This window comes from Dromaius novaehollandiae, chromosome 15 (genome assembly GCF_036370855.1).
Source record: "Dromaius novaehollandiae isolate bDroNov1 chromosome 15, bDroNov1.hap1, whole genome shotgun sequence".
Lineage (NCBI taxonomy): Eukaryota > Metazoa > Chordata > Aves > Casuariiformes > Dromaiidae > Dromaius > Dromaius novaehollandiae.
In genome coordinates, this window is record NC_088112.1 from 21556552 (window position 1) to 21582808 (window position 26257).

The following is a 26257-nucleotide window of genomic DNA, read 5'->3' on the forward strand; positions in this document are numbered from 1 at the left end:
CAAAAGACTGCATGGAACCTTGACTACATTATTTAGCAATCTCCCTTCAGACACATACAGAAGGAATTTCTGAGTACTTTCTAATTGTGTTATGATTTAGTTGGGAAAAGGAGTTTTTCTTTGGGTTTCATTCCAGATTATATAAATTGCTAAAATCACTCAAATAAAAACATGAAGTTGCTTTTGCTCAGCTGTTGTTGAGCTATTTGTTGAGCAATGGGAATCTTCTTTCTTTTACTGTAAAAAGTTGTCACAATAGATTTTCACATTTTGATAACTCACCTTCGCACAAAACAAACATCAAGCCCCAAGAAAGATTTTTCAGACATTAGCAGGTAAGAAGTGGGATTGCTAATGGAGGTAATACTGTTTCTTAACAAATGGCTTATGTTCCATTTCCAACAATGGTTGGAAATTTTTATAGGCAGGTGTAAAACGTGAAAAAGAATACGATATTCTTGTGCATACAACATTTCCACTTAATGAAAGGCCATCTGTCCGGGCTTCATACCACGTACACTACAACAGTATTTGAACGGTTACAGGCATCAGTATTAAATATCGAAAATAGAAAGCTGACGTAGGAGTTTTGGTGGCTCACAACTGTTTATCTCGTGTAAGAGAAGGTATTGCTATTGCGGTGGACATGATGGAAGGTTTGTAAATGTTTTGTCTACTCTAACAGCACTTGTCTAAATTGTGATGCTTTTTTTGGATCTCGTTAAGAAGCTGAAAGCAAGCAAGCTTTGAAAGCTTAAGAAGCTTTATCTGACGCCACTGAGCTCGATCATTCTTTCCCTAGCTATTTTCCGTGCAGATTTGAAGGAAAGTCCGCTCCCCGGCGTTCAGCCCAAGCGGGGCAATCCCGCGATCGCTGCGACGGGTGGTCGCACCTCGTCCATCGCCCCACCGGGCCGGGAGCGCCGGTGGCGGAAGCGGGGCCGCCGGCACCCTGGGTTTCCCGCCGAGGCCTGCGCGCCGTTACCGGGTGGCCTCACGCCCCAGACCTAAAAAACCATTTCCTGGCTCTGGCGGGTCACTGCGAGAGAGGCACACGCCACGCTCGCGCTGCCACCGGCGCCACGGCCAACCGCCGCTCGCCCACAGCCCCGAAAACTCCCTGCTGGAAACGCTTGTGGCAGGCACGATTACTAAGAACGCGATCAGCAGCAGCCATCGCACGGCCAGGAGAGGCCGGTGATGCCCCGTGCCACCTCCTCGCATGCAGCCTGCGGGACGGTGCCCGTGGGGAGGGCGAGCGGGCGCCACCGAGGCCTGCGGCGGGTCTCCTCAGCCCCGGCGCTGTGGGGGAGGCAGGTCGGCCATTACGCGACCCACCGCCGCGGGGGGAGGCAGGTCGGCCATTACGTGCCCCGCTGTCCCCTCGCGGCCTGTGGCGCGGGGACGATGTCGGCACCACCTTGGTGACAGTGCCCGAAGCTAAGGGACGCCGAGTGGCAGCAGAAGGGCTAAAATACACAATGGAAAATAATCACTTCGGTTTTTTATTCAAAAACAGGTTGTTTTGTTCTTAAAACTGCCGAAGAAGCATCAGCAGCTCCTCCGCGCGCACCTGCGCAGCAGGGCCGCCCTCCTCGCCGCCTCACGCAGCGCCACGGGCGGCGCTGGCGGGGCGGGGCGGGGCGGCGGGCGCGGGGGCTGCCGGGAGGCGCGGGCCGCGGCGGTGCGGAGCCGAGGTGACGGGGTCCGCGGTGGGGGGGTGGCGGCGGCGGCGGGCTCGGGGGGCGCCGCTACGGCTCTCCGCGCCGGGCGAAGGGCCTCCCCGCGGCCGCTCGGTGCCGCTCCGTGGAAAATGTCCACCCCCGCCGCAGCGCGGGGCTCTTCGGGGGAAACTCCCGCTGCCCACCTCTGCGGCGGCGGCGGGCTTTCTCCAGGAAGTGCCCCCCCCCCGCCGCCTCCGCGGCCGGGACCGCCGGGCCTCCCCTCGGCGGCGGCCCTGCCGCGGCCCCGACGGGAGCGGGAGAGCCCCGGGGGAGTACCGGGGGGAGCGGGAGAGCCCCGGGGGGAAAGGAGAGCCCTGAGAAACGCTTGCCAGCGCGGAGCTGCTCGCTGGGCACGGTGTCCTGCCGCCGGCCCTGAGGGGGAAAGGTGTCCGTCCTGCGGGGAGGGGGACCGGTGACGGGGAGTGGGGCGGGAGACGGGGACTGGTGTGGGAGATGGGGACCGGTGTGGGAGACAGAGAGTGGTGCGGGTGATGGGGACCGGTGTGGGTGATGGGGACCGGTGCAGGTGGCAGGGACTGGTGCAGGTGATAAGAACCAGCGTGGGAGATGGGGACCGGTGCAGGCAATAACTTTGCTGCCCTGGCAGATGTGAACATTGACAGCCGTTTATTGAATTCCCCTGCTGACTCCTCATTTCTGGATTGTTTTATTGTGTTCTCTCATGCTTGTGTTAAACATATGCGTGTCTTAAATATGCATATTAAATATCCATAAATAACAATGTTCATTGCACATTAGGATAGGAATTGCGTTTATGAAGTACCCCGACCCTCTAACAGCAGCAGCGGAGCCGGCCCGGCGTGTGTGCGAAGGTCTGTCGATGGAAGGACTGCAGGGCTTCCTGCCTCCTTGTGGAATTTTGTTTATAAAGCGTCCTGTTCTTTTTTTATTCCCATATCAGGACAGAGATAATGAGAGATGTCCTGTATAAATTTGAACATGGCATTACAAAAAACGTACACAGTAGAAAAGTTTGCTCAATTTTGGGTATTGCAGTCCAACAGCAAACTTATTTAAAGAGAAAAAGAATATTAGTACTTTTGTTGTGCTCGGAGCATTCTAAAAGCATGTGCATAGTTTTTGTTAAGTGTATTTATCTTATAAACATTTTAAATTTTAATTTTTGCCATTGTTTTGATTCAGCAATAAATACTGTGGCAGGTCTGTTAACTTTGAGCTGATTGGCTTCTCAGTATAAAACAAATGTGTGTTTTGCCTCAGTATGTTTTGCACCTTCAGCCATAACTGAAGAACCTTTGCCATGTTTCTAAGACACACATGATACTATGTGCTTATTTATATGTGTTGTCAGGTTTCAGTGGCATGGTACAGTTTTGCTATCTAGGTTTTTCACTAAGCTTTATTTTGTAGGGTTGATGACATTTAAGCTTCTGGCTTTGGAAAAGAAGAAAAATATTCTTCAAAAATGTCAAAGATTGAGAAAATGAGTATCCTCGGAGTGAGGAGTTTTGGGGTGGAGGATAAAGACAAACAAATTATCACTTTCTTTAATCCATTAACTATTTTGGTGGGACCAAATGGTGCAGGAAAAACGGTAAGACTTATTAAATGTTTGGTTTTATACTGTAAATAACTTTGAAAGCCCTTGAAATACAAAGAATGATCTCTAGAGAAAGGTATTAAAAATTATAAAAATCTTGAAGTTTACGTATTGTGATGCATTGCATTATGAGATACCTGCTTTCAGGCCTAGATCTGCAAAGTACTGGTTGGTATTTCTTTTAGGAGATTGATCCAGGTGCTGGTTAAAACTGTTCTCATGAGTTTCTCATGAACTGTTCTCATGAAGTATCTTGTTCTCATGATACTCAAAAATAAAATGTCATTTTTTATTATTCTTGTGGTTATTTGCAAATATATATGGACGATTATTGCATTCTGTCTATAGTCTATCTTGTTTACTCTAAATTGTCATTATTACTATATACTTACTTCTGTTTTCTTAGACGATCATTGAATGCCTTAAATATATATCCACTGGAGATTTTCCTCCCGGCACGAAAGGAAGCTCATTTGTTCATGATCCAAAGGTAAAAGCCATAGTGACTAGTGTTTGTTTACCACTAAGTAAAATACTTAACTCAGGGTTGTGATGAAAATAGGGATACTCAGGTACTAGACAGACATTCGCTGACGTTATTTTTCCAAGAAAAACAGAGAAATGGGGGAGATTAGAAGATTACCCGCAGCTTGGAATGCATGTGTTCATTTGGGTGTCGAGAAGAATTTCCTTTATTCAGGCTTTTTTTTGTTTCTTCTAAAGGTTGCCAATGAAACAGACGTTAGAGCTCAGATTCGACTGCAGTTTCGAGATGTTAATGGGGAGCTCGTGGCTGTCCAGCGATCCATGGTTTGTACCCAGAAAGGCAAGAAAACAGAATTTAAAACACTTGAAGGTGTCATTACTAGAACAAAGTAAGTTGTCAGGGTTTTCTTACTTTGGCATGAATATCAGTTTGTTTTTTTTATATCTTTATGTATAAGCCAAGAAAACTTGATAATGTATTCATTGAAGTTGCTACGTATAGTCTTAAGTTAAAGCTATGTAGTTTCATCGCTTAATATATTAGTTGACTCAGAAATCCTAGATTTGATAGCTACTATTTTAAAAATTACTTGTATCTACTGACTTAAATATACCTGAAAATTTTATTACTAACAATACGGTTTGAAAGTAGTGTTCTATGCAGCATGTAAGTTTTGATTTCTTTAGCACCACTTTAAGTTTCAGATCATTCTAAGTCCATGTTTAATTCCCACCTCCACTATGTAAAAGAGTATTCACTTAACTTTATTCTAGATCGTTTTTGCTCCCTCTGGTGGTTCTGTGTGGCTTTTTAACAGGTAGTAGTCTTGACAAAAAATGTTTACTGTGTTAAATGCACTTACTGAAAATGGTAATTTTATGCTTAATAATTAAAAATGGGGTAAAGGAAAAATCAGGAGAGATGAAAAACCCTTACTCTCATAGAAATGATTTGTTACTCTTGCTGAGTTTTAGAGTCAGTACATTAGAATAAGTTTATTCTATTGAAATATGCAGAAGTTAATTTTTTAAAAGAATTTCCTAGTAACTTCACTGTGCATTTTCTTTATCTATGTTACATAGGCATGGTGACAAGGTCAGTCTTAGTTCCAAGTGTGCAGAAATTGATCGAGAGATGATCAGCGCCCTTGGTGTTTCCAAGTCTGTGATTAACAATGTCATTTTCTGCCACCAAGAAGAATCCAACTGGCCCTTAAGTGAAGGGAAGGCTCTGAAACAAAAATTTGATGAGATCTTTTCAGCAACAAGGTTTTTCTGTCTTTACTGTAATTAAACAAGGAAAAAAAATCTTCTTTAATAGCACACATTTCATTCATTAATATTGCTATATTGACAGTAGGATTTGCAATTTGTTTGTATGTGTGGGTTTTTTTTAAGGTATATTAAAGCACTGGAAACTCTCCGTCAGGTACGACTAAAACAAAGCTTGAAAGTAAAAGAGTGTCAGACAGAACTGAAATACCTAAAACAGAATAAAGAAAAAGCACGTGAAATCCAGGATCATCTTACCAATAGAGAGGCTCAGCTCGCTGCTTCTAAGGAGAATGTAAAATCTATTGAAAGTCAACTTGATCCTCTAACGGTAATTTACATGATCATTATGTTAAAATTCCAATATGAAACAGTACGTAGGAACACACAAAAAATAAAAGCTGGAGGAATTCCTTGATTAAAATCTTAAACTTTTATATTGTATTATCTGTTCTCCTCCTCTGAAACTGAATCAAGTATACCTAGACAAACCTGACAGCTGCTAGTCTGATCTATAGACAATCATTGGAAGTTTAAGAATATAGTTTGTGAATTCTTGTAGCAGCATTGTTTTATTGTATTTTAATCTAAAATCTCCCTTTCTCAAAATTGGCTGCTAATTTTTTTTGTCCAAAATTTTTCATAAAGCTGAAGGTTCTGCCTTTAGAGTACTGTGTTGTATAGAAAATTTGATTATGGGATTCATAAACTGGTGAGATCTTTTACTTTCAGCCTCTTTCCTTTGCAGAGTTCTCTGGCAGCAATTGAACAGAATCTCATGAAAGTGATGAGGCTAGACAATGATGTAAAAGCCCTGGAGAGCAGGAAGAAGCAGATGGAGAAAGATAATCAAGATCTGCAACAGAAAATGGAAAAGGTTGCCTTTTAAATTTCATGCTGCCATCCTTTCTTCTGAAAAATCAAAGTCCATCTTTTGCCAGCCAGCGAACTAAATATTTATTTTATTATGCATCAGATGGTGGTGAAGAACATATTCACAGCCCAAGTAGCTGACTTGATAATGTCAGTTATGAATATAGTTCCATAAAGATGCATTAATTTCTGTGTAATCTGGATGTAAGGGTTAAATTGCATTTTGTAACTGATCCCTCCACGATAGAATAGCTTGCCAGGAAATGAAGTACAGACGAAAGTTTTCATAAAAGTGATAGTTACTATTAACAATGCCCTACAATGTGCAACTTGAAAATACCTAATTCTCACAATAATTTGCTTATAGCCAGTGCTTGTTCTGACCAGTACAGTGTGCCTCCTGACATTGATATTGTTAATCTCCTTGGAGTTTTTTTATTTCTTCCTCCTAAATTAACAGTTGTTAGTCTTCTGTTGTGTTTGTGCATTTAAAACTATTTTGACAACTGGAAAAAACTTCTTTGGGATAGTGGTAGAAATTTTGATTAATTTGTTTCAGCATAAGAAAAACAGTACTTTTAGTTCAGGCAATTTTGTTTGAAGTGTGTTTAATTTGTCTTAATATGTGACTTAATACACAATTTCACTATAGAAAGTTCTTGTTTCTTGAATTCTTTTGTGGTAAAAACTATACCTTTTTAAAAAATCATTAAAATGGCTTATAAATTTAATTAAAAAGCTAACTTTATTATCTGTTCTATTTGGTGTACAGATTTTTCAAGGAACAGATGAACAACTCAGGGATGGATATCAGAATCACCAGAAAACAGTGAAGGAGAAGGAGAAGAGATTATTAGATTGTAAGCGTGAACTAGATAGAGCCTCTAAAGAGTGCCAGAGATTTAACAGTGAGAAGTCGGAACTACTTATTGAACGAGGTATTTCAGACTTATATATAACTTTTTATTTTTAATGTAATTAAGATGTGAAATGGAAATACTGATAAGAATTGAAGTGATTTGACCTGGTCAACAACCTTGAAATGTATATTAGTTTGATGTCAGCTGCACAAGTACAGTGTGGGAATCTCACAGGTAGTCAAGTCTTAAGGTTCTTCCCCTGTAATCTGTAATGTGTGCGTCTTGTTTTGAGCCATAATTACTGCACATAATACATTTGTTCTTAAATGGACTGTTCTTTATAGAAATACTCAAAATAGATGAGTCTGGTTACATAGAACAATGGCAATCTAGCGGTTTACAACACAGTTCTTCACACTGTCTGAGTTTGTACTTTCTCTAAGGTACGAAAATGTCTGGTAACCAGACCAAATATGCTGGCATAAGTGTATTTTAGCCAAGAAGATCATGAAAGTATGAATACTCAGCATCCTCAGTCTCTCAGGTGGGGACTGGGGACTAATTAGAAGGCTTTAGGATAATGCTCTTCCATATGTTGCACATTCTGTTTTAGATGGACTGTTGATGGTATTCTATGATATATATATATATACTATGCATTTTTCAGTGGGTCCTATAATTAAACAGTAACAGAAATCAAATGTAGTGGTAATTATATTGGAAGTTCTAGAAAGTAGTGACATTTGAGGGGTTATAAAATATAGAAGAATTGTTTGGAAGCAGCACAACTATTATATAATGAAGATTCAACTTCATTACTGGGGCAAATAACCTGTTGGTGTCTGTGCTAGCCTGACTGGTCACTTCTATTACTTAATAAAGCTGTAAAACTTGAGACACATGTGCCACAGTTCTCATAATATTATCATGTGGAAAAAAACTCAGGCATGTTGCAGCCAAAGGAGAAGCACCTGAAAGTAAGTAGCAGTCTGAGAGATGAATATTAATTTTTTTCTACCAAAACAGTTTTAATGCTTTACTTTAAACTTTGTGTAGATTTAAGAAAAACAAGTCGCATTACCAATTTGCAACATAATAATTACATATGTTGAATTGTTTGAAATATTTCATTTATGACTGTGGACTTAAGAGTCCTACATACAAACTTGAATGAGGACAGTTCATGTGTTGATGGTCAGTTACTTCCCTTTGCCTTTGAATCACATCATTTGTAAAATTAATTAAAGACAAGACAACATTTTTCTTGAAGTTTATATAAATCTGTGCAAAATGCAGGCTAACATTTTTGTATTGGGTTTCTTAGCAAGGCAGCAATGGCCACAGTCCATGCTGAAATTTAATAGGACAGATTCTTCTGTGTACCATCTAAATGAAGGTCTTACTGTAAGACTGGAGGAAATGTTAAAATCTCTTAAAATGGGCATGATGGAAACTTCAGTATAGCTGTAGTAATTCAGACACAGAATATATGTCTAGATGAAATATGGTTGTGTTTTGGTTTGTTTATATTTACCAGAGTAATGTTCTTAGTGTTTAAAGAAGTTTTTTTTTTTTAATTCTTCATTGATTGATTGATTTAACAAAAATTCCATTACCGAAAATAGTTTCTCAAGCTGCAGCATAAATGTTTTCATTTTGGAGCTTTTTGAATTGCTTATAAATACTTCAGTTTAGAGGACTTCAAGAAAATAGTTGCTGTTGATTTTGAATTATGCATATATCCTTTGTCACAGTTCTTGTGGGTTTATGTTGCATTTTCTTTTCTTTTTGTGAAGGTCGCCTTCAGCTGCAAGCAGATCGTCACCAAGAACACATAACAATGAGGGATTCATTAATTCAGTCTTTGGCAGCACAGCTGGAATTAGATGGTTTTGAGCGAGCACCTTTCAATGAAAGACAGATCACCAGTTTTCACAGGTTGTTGAAGGAGAGACAGGAAAGAGATATAGAAGCTGCAAATCAATTAATGGTAAGGATTTGGTCATGTTGCTAGTGTGCTATTATTAGTTCACAGGTGTCTTCATGGTGCTGGGTGGGAGAAGAAGAAAGCTGAGGGAAAAAATGAAGGGTGTTTTTTTTTTGTTTTTTGGTTTTTTTTAGTGTTCTCTATGGGTTGTCCGGCTGTTCCCAGGGAAAGCAGGTTTGGAACAGAGAGTGATGATCAGGTGATTTGAATTGCCAAAGTTGCTGAACAGGCAATTCTGCAAGCAGTTTTTTCTCAGTAGCTCTCACTCTCAAGCAGGTGGGTCATGGACAAAATAAAAGGCCTGAGAAAAAGTTAGAATGGGCAACTGGTTGGAAAAATAAACATCTCGTTATTGAAAGCATCTTCAAAATTGAGTTGCTCTCCCAAAATGCTGCTGGTATGATAAGTCTGCATTTTCTAACAGAAACCTTTCAGCATAAAATTTTTGATACATTCTAATAATCTAGATATACCAATGTCTTGCATTACAGTGGTGAATATTTACAAGGTAGTGTAAAGGAGTATTTTTAAGTGTTGTGTTTTTCCTATTAAAAATTTAACTGTAGTTGATCACTAAGTGAACACCTTATTCCTGACTTCTTTCAGAGAGGCTTTGCACAAAAAGAAGCAACGAAGCAAAAGCAGATAGATGAAATAAGAGATAAGAAAACTGGATTAGAAAGAACCATTGACCTGAAATCAGACATTCAAAATAAGAAACAAGTTGAACTGAAGAATGTAAAATATGAATTGCAGCAGTTGGAGGGGTCTTCAGACAGAATTCTGGAGTTGGATCAGGAGCTTGTCAAGGCAGTAAGTTTATGCAACTGAATAATTTAAATAAGTTAAGAAGGAAAACTTTCAGCTTATCAAAAAAGGGTGATGCTTACCCCAAAAGGGAGTTCAAATATCTGCTGCATTTTTGCCCTTTTGATGCCTTCCCTGTGTCTTTCTTTTTAGATGGTAGGCCCTTTGGGGAGGAGACTATTGACTACTCTGTTTTTGTACAGTGCATACATAGAATGTACTATATCTGCTTGGACACTTATAATAAGCATGGCTGAGGATAGCACATCGTAAGATTGGCCAGTCTTAAATTACTGGGCCAGAAAAAATTATGGCTTGAAGTGCTATGCTAGCTCCATTTTCCAGATAACTAGTCTGTGAACTGGGCTGGTTGGTGATAAGCATTTTGTCCTGTAAAGCATTTTAAGGTTAGAAGCATTTTATTTCCCTGACGAAGAGCTGATTATGCCTTTGTAGATAAGTATTTTGTATTTATTTGTTTGCAGTGTAAGAATTCAATGCTTGAGAGTGTTTCTTGTAGCCTTCTCACTAGGATAATTCCAGTATATAATGTACAGTAGATGCTAAAATACAGAGAATCAAATTAAATATGAGTGAGCTTCTTGAAGCTAAATCATGTGGTTATGGTTTATGCTAAAAGGATGAGCAACTTGGGCCAGTGCTACACTTTGGAATTCTGCATCTGATCTCTACTTTACTCATCCCAGCATCACAGCCTTTGTGCTTTTGTATGTACTCTTTACAAGTCTTGTAATGATCGTTCCTGTATCAGTTAGTGGTACTGCTGCTGGGCATCTTTCTTTTGTCTCCTTTAGTTAGAACATTATTCATATTATAATTATTTAAGTATTTTGGTTTTTTGTTTTTGTTTAGGAACATGATCTGGAGAAGGCTGAGAAGAACAGTAATGTAGAAGCACTCGAACTAGAAGTACGAAGTCTACAAAGTGAGAAAACAAACCTGGACAAAGTACTTCGGAAGTTGGATCAAGAGATGGAACAGTTAAACCTGCACACCACAACAATAACTCAAATGGAGATGCTGAAGAAAGACAAAGTAATTTACTTCTATCATTATCTCTTAGGAAAGAGACATGAAATTAAAACAATCCCTTTTTTTTGTGCTTTTCAACAATAGTATATAAAGCTTCTATCTGACCTTATAAAAACCATTAACTCCTCGAATGCACAGAGTGAAATAAACTTGTGCATATGAAAACATTCATTTAAAATTCTTTGTTTCCCAAGGCAGAAAAAGAGGAGCAAATTAGAAAAGGAAAATCAAGACATTCTGATGAGCTGACAGCACTGCTGGGATACTTTCCAAATAAAAAACAACTTGAAGACTGGCTTCATGATAAAAATAAAGAGATTAATCAGACAAGGGATAGACTTGCCAAGCTTAAGTAGGTATTAAATTAATTGATGGTATCTCCAGAAGTATTTTAAAAATTATTCATTTCGATATTAGAATGTTTAATATACTTCCATTGATATTTTAATTCATTCTTGTTTGTTTAGGTATCTGCAGAATGAAGAAATGCATGCTGCAAAGTTTATTTAATGTATAGCCAATATATTTTGTGCCAGTTAATAAATCACTTACATTTGTAGCATGCCAAAGGCAGCACTAAAAGTAGTTAGCAAAATACTGTTCTCAAACATCCTTAATTCTTTATACTAATACTAGCTGAATGAATCTTCTCTGGGAGGAAAAGATGCTGGCCTTAAGGCTTTCTTACAAGTCACAGAATAGTTAGTGAAAATGTCATGAGTCCATGTGTGATTAAATGTCCTTGATTTCATTTGATGATATATAAAATAGTTTGTCAGAAAGAGTAAGTGATACATGTCCAGCTTTTGCCAAACCAAAAAACCCTACATATGTCTTAAGTGCAACTCTCTGGTTTTTCTTCCAGCGTTAATGGTTTGGGAGAGGATTTTTTTTTTCCTTCTGTGTAACTCTGGTCCTCTTTCTCTTTCCAAGTGCTTGGTCACATTTGTTTTGTTGAGGATAATGTATTGTGGGTGCCACTTATAAGAGCTGTTAGTAAGCATAAGCCTACTTTCATGTAGATCTGATTACAAAATTTAGAGTCTAAAAATATTGCTTATTTCAGAAATGTGGAACATAGTGGAATGATGCTAATGCTCTGTGCCTAAGTAGCTCAGTGGTACCTCATAAATGCTATGATGAATAGAGTGAGGAACAAAAAATTGAGATTGTATTATTCTAGAAAGTCTTTTGTCTGTTTTTAGAAATGAGTTTAAGCATCTAGAAAACAAAAATCTGTGGGATCAAAGGGAAATTAAAAGGTAACACTTTATGCAATATGAATTGAAAGTTTATCCTGCAGATTTCCTGAAAAATGATTAAAGAAAACTGGTGGCTAGCTCTGTAATGTCAGCTTTAGATTAACATCCCAGGTTGTTGTTTTTACTTACTTTACTTAGTTTGAAATCTTTTTTGGTTTTCCATAATGTAAGAGTTTATGCATTGATGTTTCAGCAAACAACTAGCTTCAGCAGAACAACATAAAAATTTTATCAGCATTGAACTAAGAAAAAAAGAAGAGCAGTTGTCTAGTTATGAAGCAAAACTTTTTGATGTTTGTGGAAGCCAAGATTTTGACAGTGATCTGAACAGACTTCAAGATGAAATTGAAAAGAGTTCAAAACAACGAGGTACATTTAACTATGTCTCTACTTTTTTTTCCCCTAGAGCTTGTTTTAAATGTAAGTTACAGGTATCAAGACATACGATTGCTTGTGGGTTTTTATGTTGTAGGACAATCAACATAGAAAGTGACCTAAGTAATGTTATTACCGAATATTTGTAACGAGTCTTCTTTATCTTTACTACTATTTGCATTTTATATTTAATCAGGATCAGTCATTTCAATTCTTTCAGTTAACTCTCTTATTATGTGTAAATAAAGTGTCTACTTTGATTTGGTGTATATGTAGATCACGATCTTTTCAAAACTAATGAAATACTTGAGTGCTTAGATCTGCCAGGTGTAAAGAAAAGTACACAGCCAACAGTGTAGCATGGTTTTGGTCTATGAGGCCTTATAATAGCAGAAAGAAAGCAATTTGTGAAGGAAGTACTTGCTTCCACGGTGAATTATAGAAGGGGCATTGTGCAATGAAACAGACTCATAGAACAAATCAGGTGGGAGGGGACCTCAGGAGGTCATCTAGGCCAACCTGCTGAAAGCAGTGTCAGCGTTGAATTCGTAGCAGCTTCTTCAGGGCTGTTTCAGTTTCCTATCTTAGTGATTTTGCAGGTTATAATTTTGTCTTGTTTTTGATGATACATACCCATCTTAGATCTGGCTATGCACTGTTTAGTTAACATAAGTTTTTTTTGATTCTTTATAAACCAGCTGTGCTTGCTGGAGCCACAGCAGTTTATTCCCAGTTCATTACACAACTGACAGAAGAGAACCAGTCATGTTGTCCAGTTTGTCAAAGGGTTTTTCAAACGGAGGCAGAACTGCAAGATGTAATTAGTGATCTGCAGTCTAAGTTGCGTCTTGCTCCAGACAAACTGAAGTCAACGGAGTCTGAGCTTAAAAGAAGAGAGAAGAAACGGGATGAGATGATAGGGCTTAAACCAATTAGGTAAAGTACTGACAAAACCATTTTGTTGCAAGCTGTTTTCTTCCAAATGGTTTCAAATGGTTTTCTGATTATTAAAAACGATGCTGAAATCAAGGAAATTTTATTTCAGAACCAGGTAATTCGTTCAAAAATATAATCCTTGAGATGAATATTTTGTGAGCATTTGTTCGCTGCTCATTTATACTTTAATATTAAAATATTTTATATTTTTTGGTATTTCTGGTCCTTTGGGGCTTCTCAGGAAGGTGAGGCAGAAAAAGTGGTTATATGCTGCTTTTTCTACTGATCATTTACACTATACAAGAATAGTTTCCTTCTTGTTTTTTATCATCATAATTTAAAATGGACAGGGTTTTTTTGTTGTTACTAAAGTGTTTTCATACCACACCACATTAATATGTTTCTTAGAAATGCTGAAATGGAAGTTATATTGACAGAACGGGTACTGAATCTATGCTAAACACTTCAATGTAATCCTGGTTTGTAAGTCCTTGAACAATCTTTTCCTGTTGCTGAGAATTTTATATGAATTATGATCTTCTAGAAAGGGATCTCTGGATTTTCTAGTGGATCCCCAGTGCCATCTGTGTTTCCCAGGGGTCAGTCATGTGCAATTCCACCATTTTGGAATACATCACAGTCTCTGACTCTGTTAACCTCTGTTAGATCAGACTGAATTTAATCCTTTGTGTTAGTTATTTGGAATACCTTTTGTTGACTTTTTTTTTTTTTTTTTTTTTAACTTGCAAGGTAATACAAAGTGCAGGCGATGTTAACAAATTCAGAAAAGGTGTCTCAAGTACTTTCCAATAGGCTGAATTTTTTAAGCTATGAAAATATCAGGCAGGCTGTTTTGTTGTTACCTTCCTCTGTTCTTCCTGTCACCTCCCTTCAAAACAAAACCAAATAACAATAACCCTAATGAATTTCTGCCAGAATCTGGAGAGTTTTTAATTATACAAACAGGATTTAGAGTGAGAGTAGAGAATGCAGGTCCTTGTGGGTAGGTAAAGAGGCTCTATTCTCAGGAAGTTTGCAGACCATTGTTTTGAGAGAATTTGGTTTGGCTAATGTTACTTGGAACTCTGTTGCAAGAGAGAGAAAATATATATTAAAGGATATACCTTTCCTTCACAAGAGGGCAGTCTTGTATAGTACATTTTTCAGCCTTCTCGTAAGTATTTGCTATACTTCATAAACTGTTCTGGATTTGAACTTCTCTCACCTGTCTGAAGTGAGGGATATGTTATCTTAGTTGGGGAAATAAGATAAGCTCAAACATGAGCAAGGTTAAGGGGATACTGTTTTTGTCCAAATCTAGTCTTCCACTATTAAATCATGTCACAGATTTTGTGATGTTGAATGTCTTTAACTTATGCTGCTTTCTTTGACAAAGAAAGTTTTATGGATTTGTATTTTATTTAAGGCAAACCACAGTTGAACTCCAAGAAAGGGACATACCGGACTTGAGGAATAAGCTACAGACTGTAAACAGGGATTTTACACGCCTAAAAAATGAGATAGAAGAACAGGAAACACTCTTGCACACAGTTCTGTCTGAGGAGGAGGGTGCCAAGGCATGTTTACAGGATATAACACTTATGGAAAGGTACCAGGTATGTTTTGGTAATTTCTTTCAATATATAAAATGATACTCATTTGCTACCATCTAAATGTGTAGTTTTTCAATAATATCACAAAACTTTGAAGTCTTAAGACTTTTCAAAGCTGGTAACATTTTAAAAAAACAATGTAACATAGATGATCTTGTTACTAATAAAATGTGAAGTTTTATGTAATGATTTCTGCTTTTGAGGATCACAGCGGCTCTCAAGTTCTGACTCAATTCTGTACTATAGTAACCAGGAAAATAGATATAATCCAGAACTTACACAGGAAAGCAAGTACAGTGCATTGTTTCTCGGTTCGCATGGTCCAGCCTTCTGTTCTTGTAGTTCAGTATGTTCTCTGCATGTATGCTAGTGTACTTTTCTTGTCACCTGTGTTCCCTCGTTCTGGGCCATCTGAATATAGCAGGTAAAGCAGGATGGATATCCGCTCTTTTTTTATTATTATTATTCTGAAGTAGGAGACTGTTTTGAACAGTTTTTGCACCTTTATTAAAATCTTTTAATTTTAAAAGATTAAAGATTAAAAGATTAAAGTCTTTGCTCAACTGAGGGCCAAAAGGAGACAATTACTCAGGAAACTTGGGGAGGCTGAGACCATTTCACAAGTGAGAGATGGCAACAGCTCCTGAGGCTCCAAAAGTTCTGTTATTGCAGAGGCAGATGGGCACGTAACTGTTCTGGAGATGTCAGAAGCCCATGCGTATCAGTTTATTTCCTCTCATAATTAGAAATTCCAGGTTCTAGCAGCCTGTGGGCTAACATAACTTTACTACTAATGATGTGACATCGCTCCAGCAGAAAAGATAAATTTGGAGGTCTCTTGAGTCATATGTGCCTCAAGCCCCAAGCTTGTTTCTCTGTGTCAAAACTAATAAAAAAATACGTTGTTAAACACTAGTATAATAATAATAGTACTTTTCCTCTTATTTTCAGACTGATATTAGGGATGTTGAAAGAAAAATTGCTCAGCAGGCTGCTAAGCTACTAGGAGTCGATTTAAGTAGAACTGTTCTACAAGTAAGCCAAGAAAAACAAGAAAAAAAACACTTGTGGGATACAGGTAGGCCATACAAAACTGGTAATGTATTTCATAACTGTATTGTCGTTTTTCTTTGGTTAGGGTTTTTAGTTACAATAGCTTAATTTACAATTAGATTTCTTAAGGAAGACAATAAATGTTATTAATAACAGATTGACTCTATCACTGTGGGTTTCTTTTCATCCGCAGTTACTGGTAAAATTGAACTAAATCAAAAACTTAAGCAAGACCAGCAAAATCAGATCCAGCAGCTTAAGAGTACAGTTAATGAACTTAAAGCAGAGAAACTTCAGATTTCCAGCAGTATGCAGCGTCGTCGACAACTGGAGGAACAAACAGTGGAATTAACCACTGAGGTTCAGTCCTTATATAGAGAGATCAAGGTAGGGAATGCTCTTAATTATTAACCCTTAGCTTTGCTGTACCGGAAAAAATGTTTTGTATTTAACATTGTCTGTAATCTGGAATTAAGATATATTTTTAAACGTTCGTCCTGTTTTGCATATCTTTGGGAACTTCCAGCAGTTTGTTAATACGTGTTTTTATATCTTGTTTTTAACACTGAAAACAAATGAAATACATGCATGCCTTCTTGAAAATTGAAAATTTGTTGATCTTTAACAACAGGAGTTTTCCTGTTGTTAAAAAAAGACTTTTTTTCCAACTGCTTTTTAGGAAGCGAAAGAACAGGTTTTTCCTTTGGATGCAACTTTAGAAAAATTGCAGCTGGAGAAGGAGGATCTAATTAATAAAAAGACTGCGAGTAATAAGGAAACACAAGAGAAGGTTAGTTTGCTTTTGACATAGTTGGGAGATATGATTAGATATTGTTTTTCAGACATGGAAGAAAGGGCATGGTAATGAGTATGCCTTTTAGGAAATAACAGTGACTTTAGATAATGCTTTCTATTTCTAGAAAACTTCTACAGAATAAAGGAAATGTAAGTCAGGAAACAAGGTCAACTGTAATTACCCTTTTGGCAGTCTTGTCAAGGGGCTTCTAGGGATGTCTGGTAATATTTAACGACTACTAATGTGAAAAATCCTTCCTAATAGATATGAGAGGAGTAGCAAGGATGAACGGAACCTGTTCTTGCCAAGAGGCAAAACTCTTTTTCTCAGTGAAGTGGCCCTCTTGTGTAAGCATGAATGAGTGATTTGCCATTTGTTTAGGAAAACTTTTTCATGGTAATTTCAAAAGCTAAAGGTTTTCATTAATACATCAAAGGGAGTTATGATAAGGAATTGTACTTTGAAAATATTTTAATATAATACCTAATCTTTGATATATAGAATGTCAGTTCTTGGACAGAAGACTGTATTTCACTAGAAATCTTTTCCCTGCAGATAAATGATATAAAAGAGAAAGTTAAGAATATAAACAACTACATGAAAGAAATTGAAAACTATATTCTACATGGAAAAGAAGACTATAAAAAGGTAACCTAAAAAACAGGCAAAAAAGTGAGTTTAATGTCAACTTTTTATGTTTAACTAATACCATTTTATTTCTTTAGCAAAAGGAGTGTGAACTTGAGGAAGTAAATTCTCAGTTAGCTGCCTGTGAGAAACAGAAGGAAAAGATAAGTAAAGAGATGGAAATGATTCGACAAGATATTGATACCCAAAAGGTAGATGCATTATCTTATAGTAAAGTATATTTTGCATAGTTGAAATAATTCCTGTTGCTGACTTAAATCTGCATAGGTTCATATTGGTTTAAAGTTCTTCTCCTGTTGATTGATTTCTAGTTAATCAGTTGTTAGCAGAGTAGCTGCTGTACGTGCATTAGGCTTAAAAAAGTCTTGAAGTTTAGATATGCAAAAGTAGATGCGTTTTTGAAGATTTTTATCTCTGATTATCATCTTGTGGTATTTCCAAAAAGGGTAAGTCTATTGTGATAATGCCCAATACTTTGTCATCAAAAGTCTATATTTATACTGAAACATGGAATTAATAAAGCTTAGTAGCCCATTATACAACTTCTTACTTTCTGTGGAGTTAGATACAAGAGAGATGGCTACAGGATAATCTTACTTTGAGGAAAAGAAGCGAAGAGCTAAAAGAAGTTGAAGATGATATAAAACAACTTATAAAGGAGATGGGAGAAATGAAAGTCCTGCAGATGAAAAAGTAAGCACATCATAAGGTCTTCAAAACAAAACAGCATATTTCACACAAGAATTCACTAAATATCTGAATGTAATATTCATTATGTATTATGTGTGTTTCCTGGCCCACCTTTCTTCCCATTGATGTAGACCACTTCATCCTTCGAACTCTTGTTTGTGTAATATACCTATGACAACAACAACAACAACACAACTTAGTGAAATTATATAGTGCTTCTAGCTAAAAGTATGTATATGTGCACATGTGCATATACCTGTTCCAGTTTAATCCGTTCATTTTAATGACTTCCACTTCTAGATTCTCATGTAAATAATAACTCCTTTCTCTGGATAAGAATATTCTGTTTTTGTTTTGAGTCTGTTCATATGTTTCTCAGCAGCAAATTTTGTATTTATTTCAGTAGTTTAATATTAATTGCTTAGATGACAAACACTTTTGAACAGGAGTTATCTCTCTACTGGTTCTTATGTGTCAACTATTTATGTAGCTTTCTACAAGTTATCCAGTTATTCATCTTACTTTTGCTCAGCATCCTAAATAATTTTATTCCTGCTACCAAACTATTTTATATATTTTTACCTATACCACTTTGGTCTTCAAGCTTGATAACTTGCTTCTCCTAGTTAGAATAATGATTTGAATATATCTTTAGCAAACAGAAATATTTTTCTTCTAACTGTTTTAGTTCCAAAGATATTAGTACTATAATTTTAGCTGTTACAAATTTAATAGCTACAAGAAGCTACTGTTTAGCGTAAACTCAAAATTAAAACCTTGACTAAAGAATTATGAAATAGTAAATACAAAAGGCTTTTATGTCACATCTGGTTTGACAGTGAACAAAAACGTTTAGAGGAGAAAATAGAAGATCTAAAAAGAAACCATCATGTTGCACTGGGCCGGCAGCGTGGATTTGAGGAAGAGATTGTTCGTTTTAAAAAGGAACTTCGAGAGTCCCAATTCAAAGATGCAGAGGAAAAATACAGGGAAATGATGATTGTTATGAGAACAACAGAGCTGGTGAACAAGGATCTGGACATTTATTATAAGGCTCTTGATAAGTAAGTGCTGTCATATGATGGTAATTCTTTAAAGTTTTAGGCTTAATTACTATTGACATACTTGGTACAAAAGCAGCTTTCAATTTCCAGCTTTCTAGGATAAATTAGAAATAGTAAATAAATATGATTATTTGAGATGTGTATGTATTTCTCTTCATAAAATCAGTAATTTAAATATTAAGTTAATATAGCCAAGTGCAACTTTTTATTTTAATTGTTTCTATATCCTAAAGAACCAATTCCAGTAGCATTCTTTTTTTTTACCTCCAGAAGAGAACTGGTTCCTAAAAGCAAAGTGAATTAATGAAAATATGCAGCAACTTGCAGAGGGTTGGTAATATATAGGAAATCCATAAGTTAATATATATAGCGTACATGTAACAACTGCATTGGTAGTTACAGTTAGAGTTTCATATAGTCATAGTTAAGTCCAGTGATCATCCTCATTTTATTCCCAACTCTCTGTAGGAACCTTTTTGAGTTCAGGTTGTACATGTTAGGACTTACTTGCAATGCAGCAATTCAAGTTCAGGGAGATAATGGTGAATGAACCCAGTACATCATCCATCTTTAACTTCTGTGCTGAATTCTTTACGTGCTGTGAATTTGCTGTGTTGCTCATGGTGGTGAGAATGTCCAGACAACAGATGCATTCAACTTTATTTTTCAAATGAGAAGAGGTCGAAGAACCAAAGCTTGTGTGGAGCCACAGGGTCTCTGTACACCTGACCTTATTCCTCTGTTTCTTTTCTACTTGAAGGCACAGGAAGCTTTGGTAAATGTTTCTCCCAAAGCTGTTCACAGTTTTCCATTCCTTTTTCCTTTTTTCTTTTTCCCCTCCTCCAAGAGGCAGGCTTCTTGTAATTTTAATTATGGAGGGAAGCAGAAGAAACAGTTCTAGAGTACGCAATGGATAATTAGGAGAATGTTCTTCTTAAAAGTATGTCATGTGTTGCCCCAAAATTCATGAATTCACAGTACCAATTTAGGAAAGGGGAAATCTCTCTTTAAATACTTGGTTGTTAAACCCAGCCTTTCTTGCACAGTCTCTCATATGACTTTTATTTCTATAGTGGTATATTTTAGCATCTTCTGATCATACTTTAACAGGAATAAGATCTGCCATGTAGATTTCTTGTTCTCCATCATCTTCTCAAGTAAATAACTGTCTTCAGTAAAGAATGCTGCAATATAGAGGTGTTTTTCTTCTTATTCCAGTGTGGCTGGTTTTGTGTTTATATTAGAGGAGACAAGCTCAAAACAAGCATGTCTTGCATGTGACGAAAAGTGTAGTAAAGTTTGTGTTTGTTTCTACTTCTTCTGGAAGCTTGTTTTATAGTCTTGGACTGACTGGGCAAAAATAGCATCTCAAACATTGTAAACAAAGGCAAAGTAACACAAACGGCCCTCCTAGAAAAACCTGTGTGTTCATATACAATGATGGAATTGCAACAAGCTATTGAAACTGGGAGGAACATGGGGAAGGATCTTGCGGGTATGTCTCAGGAAATCAGAGATTGGTCCTCAGTGACAATTAAGAAGGTAAATTGAACATTAGGTACAAGATAGAGAATGAAAGAGAAGAAAACATTCTGGCCACCATCTTAAATTCACAGTACACACATGTCTTGAGTATAGTATGGAATTTTGGTCCCCCGGATTAAGTATAGTAGAGCTGGAAAAAGTTGCATAGAAGAGCAATAATGTGGTTGAAGGTACAGCATGATAATCAAAAGGAGAAACTAAATAAATGAGAACTTTCCAAGCTGAAAAGAAGTGACTGAAGGAGATTGATAAACGTTTGTTAGGTTTTAAATGGTGTAGACAAGGTGAAAAGGGAATGATTATAAAATTACCATGCAGTAGTTCAAAATACAAGCAAGTACTTTTTCTTACAGCGCATAGTAAAATCATGGACCCCATAGCTCACTGGTATAGTTGGGGGATAAAGGTATAAAATGGTTTCAAAAAGATAGGATGAATTCAGGAAGACAGGTCTCGATGTCTATTAAACCCAATGGTCTAGAGGAACCCTGTTTTAAGCAATGTTAATAACAAAATATGTTTAATGTTTGAATGTAATCCAAAATTTGTTTTATGAAGACTTACATTGTTAAGAGCATATATAATTCTTTGCTTCACAGCTTTAAATGGAAATGCACTCCAAGAATTTCCCTTTTAGACTTCAGAATCTTTTTGTATGGTATCAATTCATCTATTGTTTCTATTTAAGGCAAAGCAGGAAATCAGTCGTGTAATTTCAAGAAAAATAGATAAGCATCACTTATTGGTAATCGTCTTAAAAAATCAGTGAGACGAAATGTTACCTCTAATGGCCAGAGATTGAAAGCTGTATATGTAGGCTGGGAAAACCAACATTTTGTATGTTCTTCTGTGCAATCAGTTGATCTTTATTGATTTAATATTTGAAGGTTTGTCACAAATACTGATGTGTAAGGCATTCTTGTGTTTAACTGAGTTACTAATTGAAAATACTTTCTTCTTTTCTGTCCCAGAAAAGGTGGAAAGAATTCTTATAAGAGGGGAGATGGGAAAACTATATATGAAAAGTCCCTTGCAGACATGTATTTAACTTCCACCATATATCTTTTTTGAAAGAAGGCATCGTAAATAGAGCAATTAATTTTTTGATAACAGAGCACTTTTGTTTAAAAAGCCAAGTTAGAAATGTAGCATTGTTTCCTTTCTCGTATGATTTTATATGAAATATCTATTATCGAACACTAAAGACATGTATGATTGATATATTAAGCAGGGAAACATAATAAAAAATATTAATGACATCCTATGTTACTGCTAAAGAGAAAGGTAGCTCCAGTCGTAATGTCCATTTGGGTAATTACAAATTATTTTCTTGATAGAGAATTCTGTACTCTCAGGAAACGTTATAGACTCTCCTTTTCTTTTGAAACCCAGTTATCTGCATTGCCGGGTGCAGGGGGACTGTGTTCGTGAGAACAGAAGTACTTATGTAATACAGTGTGTTTAGTCTTTATACACTTCTGCATTCAACATGATAAATTACTATTTGTTATATTTTTAGTAGAAATATTTAGAAAACGAGGAGGGAGCTGTTGCCTTCCTTAAAGTTCCCTGTAGTGTGTAGCAGTCTCTGACTGCCTCTATAACAGCTTGAATTTTTTTTTTTGTCCCTAGAGCAATAATGACATTTCATAGCATGAAAATGGAAGAAATCAACAAAATAATTCGTGATCTTTGGCGAAGCACCTACAGAGGACAAGGTACATAATTTGGTTTAGTTTTTCTCATACGTATGGATTTGATATTCAGCAGTGCATACTGAAAATCATTTGCTCAATATACTGAAAATCCAGGTTCTGAAAATACATGGTTGCATTCTAAAGGCTACATCTGTTGGGTCACCATTATAATCACCTTTTTATTACATGTTTTGTAGTTATATGCTAAATAGAAGTAATTTTCTCTATTCCAATTTTCTGAAGTTTCCTTGAGATAGGTCAACCAGTTCATTTTTTTTGGTTTTTGGAAGTTATATCAAAATTGATTTCAAGATACATCTATCAGTGGGAATTCTGAATAGAATTTTTGTAGTTATACTGTGTATTATAACTCTCAAGTCTGTTTAATTCTATCATATTTGTAAACATTTTTGATAATGGAAAAATTGTTTCCTTCACATTTTCAGATATCGAATATATAGAAATTCGTTCTGATGCAGATGAGAGTGTTTCGGCATCTGATAAAAGAAGAAGCTACAACTATAGAGTAGTAATGATAAAAGGAGATACGGCACTGGATATGCGAGGAAGATGTAGTGCTGGGCAGAAGGTATATGGCGTTTTATTTTTAGTACAGGGTAAATAGGATTCTGAGAACTGATACAGGTGAATGCAAAAAAGTGACACATTCTGCAGTGACCGTGAAGAAGAGGTGGCTCCAGTTCTAATTTATAATTCTGCACGTCTTTCTTTTATTGTGTCTGGATTTTGCTGAGAGGATGCAATATGCAGAGATTCATCATAGATAGCCACATCTCTCTCTCACATGTTGAAGCCTGAGAGATGTTGTTTCCACCTGTCTGTTGCATTGTGACACAGCATCTAAACTAGTGAAAGGCAAGAGAAAAGAACTCTCCACCAGCCTTGTTCAGCTGCCTCCAGAATCACCATCTGTACTAATGGCCACTTGACACCTGCCATATTGGTTATGCCCTTAGGCAGCCAAAACTACCTGCAGTATTACAGCAAGAATCTCCGCTTCTTCCTTAGATGAAGCATTTGCACTGGAATGAGTGGTCCTCCTAAATACAGTAGAAAGGGATGAACATGCAGCCAGGGCTGGTCTTACTTCTTCCCTACGGGAACACTTTCTGCCTGTTCTTTGTAAACAGACGACCTGGAGAGCTGTCCCTCACAGTTTAGGCTCTGGGAGGCTGTTGCCTATACCCAAAGTGCCAGTGACAACCCAGCCTGAGGACACTGAAATCTTACAAAGGAGATACTTTCTGCTTCCTCTTCTGCAGTGGGAGCTGGAACTTTGCTTTCTGGCTCCCTTCTTCTGCAGCAGCTGGAAGAGCTACCATGGCAACAGATTTACATCTCCTTGATGCTGAGGAAGCATTGCCATTATCTGAAGTAGATAACTGCTTACTTCCAGAGTAGCAATTTCCACTAGGTCAGTGTTTCATCAGCAGCCAGGCCTTCAGCCCCCTCCTCTTTGCACTTTTCCCTGACCAGATGATACTCAAATGAAAAATGCAGTGAAGGAATAGAACAAAATGGTGCACAGTCTTTTTAAAAAGTCTATTGCTATATGCAGTTAAAAGGTATTCCATGAAAAGAGGTGTACCGTACTGTTACTTGAGTATGAGAAATGCTGTCAGATTAATTCCCACCTGAATGTGGATGTGTACTTATTTTGAAAATTCCATACTCATTATGGGGGAAATCCAAAACTTCTTATAAAACAGCAGTGTAAGCAAAAAATACATCTTCTCTTATAGTAGTCTAGGGTGTTACGTTAGAGTCCTATGTAAATGAGAGTGAAACTTATTCACAGTTTCTTAGCTTATATTCTGAGAATTCTTCTTTGATCATGAACTGTGATGCCAGCAGTCATGACCATTGGAAAGTATTCTTTGGTAACATGTTCTCCTAAAGTTTCCATCAAGTGTTCTGTGATTTTCACTAATTCATGAGGTCAAATAAAAATATGATTAGGCAGATCAGTATTGAACTAATATGTAAGGTAATAAATCCTGCTGACTTCAGTTTTAGTAAACAGTCAGGAGTTCAGTAATCCAGACCAAGTGATAGAAGTACAAATTTCCACCCTCTCTGCTACAATAGGATGGGGCTTGACAAAAGTACAGTGGTGATGCCGATGACCATGTAGTCACTGCTCTTGTTTCCAGTATTTCCTGAATTTTGAGTATTTCGCTTTGATATGTTTCCAACAGTATTTTGTAGAGTGGATCTTTCATTTCAAACTTGAAATTTTAATGCATTTTTTTCAGCTGCAAGGTAGTCAGTTACTGGCATTTTGCAAGCTATCAATGAATCGTCTTGTAAGCTTTACTCAGTATAACAGTTTGTAATGGCATTAAAAATAGCATGTTACACATATTGTTCCTTTCTAAACACGTCGAAGAGTGAGATTTTGTTTATTTTTTTTCCTTAGGTGCTTGCTTCTCTTATTATTCGTCTTGCTCTAGCAGAAACATTCTGTCTCAACTGTGGCATCCTGGCACTAGATGAGCCTACTACCAATCTCGATCGAGAAAACATAGAGTCTCTTGCACATGCCCTGGTGGAGTAAGTGATCTCTTTTTGTGAAGCTTAAAGATGGGTATTTTTCAAATGTTATTAGTAATCAGCAGAAGTGAAGTTTATTTTAAGCTTGTGTATCTTTATTGATATATACTATTATACACGCAAAGCAGTAGTTTTAGATTCCCTCTCCTTTTTCTGGAAGAGGAAGAGTGTATCTTACATAATTTGGTGGGGGATTTTTATGAGGATAAAAAGAGATACTAATCTGCATTAGATTGCTTGACAGTTCATGTCATTTGTGTCAATAGTTAACTAAACTTCTGCACTACATATTTACAAGTTCTGTAAAGTTAGAATGTGATTTAGATAAAGGTGTACTAACCAGCATCTCTCTTGTAGGATAATAAAAAGCCGATCACAGCAGCGCAACTTTCAGCTTCTGGTGATAACTCACGATGAAGATTTTGTTGAACTTCTGGGCCGTTCTGAATACGTGGAAACATTCTACAGGATAAAGAAGAACATTGACCAGTGTTCTGAAATTATGAAGTGCAGTGTCAGCTCCTTAGGTTCATATGTTCATTAGAATTTCAAGTAATTAGGTATTATAGACTGGCTTAGTCGCATTACTTAATAGAGCTGAAATGAAAGCATTTGGAAATATTGCGTACTATTGTGGAGATTTGTAGCAATTTTAGCTGGAGTCTGAAGCTACTAACTTTTACATTTTGTATCTTTGCACATATTTGTGTGCATGAGTTTAAAAATCACTGTACTTTGGAAGAATGTGAATGAATACAAAGCAGTTAACTTTTAGATGTAGTTTATGCTTTAAAGTGAAAATAAAGTTATGATTTACTTTGAGTATATACTGGGGTGAACTCAGGCGAAGATTCTTTGGAACAGCCGTAGCTGCCTCAGGATAATAGGGCTTGCCCTCCATCCCTTCGTTATGGCATGTTCAGGATTGGTTTGCTTGTACGCAGCTATCCAGCTCATCTACACAAAATTCACACGATTCAAAAAGGATTTTTACTGCTCTCTCTGCAAGGTACCGTTACCCTGGCTTTTCAAAGACAAAATCTTCACAAAAATGCAAGCGTAGTGTAACAACTTCCTTGAGAGTAAAGAAGTCTCACCTCTGACTAGATGAATGAATGAACAGATGACAGAAGCACATTTTAACCAGAGACAGGGGCAACCCTGTTTGCTTAAAGGTGACAGAAATGTCATCTACCTATCTGTCACTTTAAGGTGATGACATTTATGGAAGTTATATGAAAATCTAGAGCACTTGAGGTCATACTGTTATCCTACGTAAGATAATCAAGTTCTGTAAAAATGATACGAAAAATGCCCTGGAGTCTTATTTTGTATGTCAAATAGGGAGTTGTGATAATTA

General features: G+C 37.1%; 1 protein-coding gene across 2 annotated transcripts; it reads left to right on the forward strand.

The window, feature by feature from the left end:
• The first annotated feature begins 1630 nt into the window (after positions 1 to 1630).
• Positions 1631 to 25724, forward strand: RAD50 (RAD50 double strand break repair protein). 2 transcript variants are annotated; one of them, XM_064521164.1, is made up of 27 exons: positions 1631 to 1684; positions 2484 to 2557; positions 3117 to 3300; positions 3713 to 3796; positions 4030 to 4181; positions 4876 to 5061; positions 5191 to 5395; positions 5813 to 5941; positions 6710 to 6875; positions 8594 to 8787; positions 9391 to 9597; positions 10465 to 10647; positions 10839 to 10996; positions 12100 to 12275; positions 12980 to 13217; positions 14644 to 14833; positions 15782 to 15908; positions 16077 to 16270; positions 16563 to 16673; positions 17235 to 17327; positions 17405 to 17518; positions 17893 to 18020; positions 18857 to 19081; positions 22259 to 22344; positions 22770 to 22912; positions 24764 to 24897; positions 25255 to 25724. In XM_064521164.1, the coding sequence occupies exons 3-27, from the start codon at positions 3172 to 3174 to the stop codon at positions 25439 to 25441; spliced, it is 3939 nt and encodes a 1312-aa protein (XP_064377234.1). In that variant the 5' UTR covers positions 1631 to 1684; positions 2484 to 2557; positions 3117 to 3171; the 3' UTR covers positions 25442 to 25724. The 2 variants fall into 2 exon arrangements, with proteins under 2 accessions (XP_064377234.1, XP_064377233.1); XM_064521163.1 differs by having other exon boundaries at positions 1638 to 1697.
• Positions 25725 to 26257: the final 533 nt, after the last annotated feature.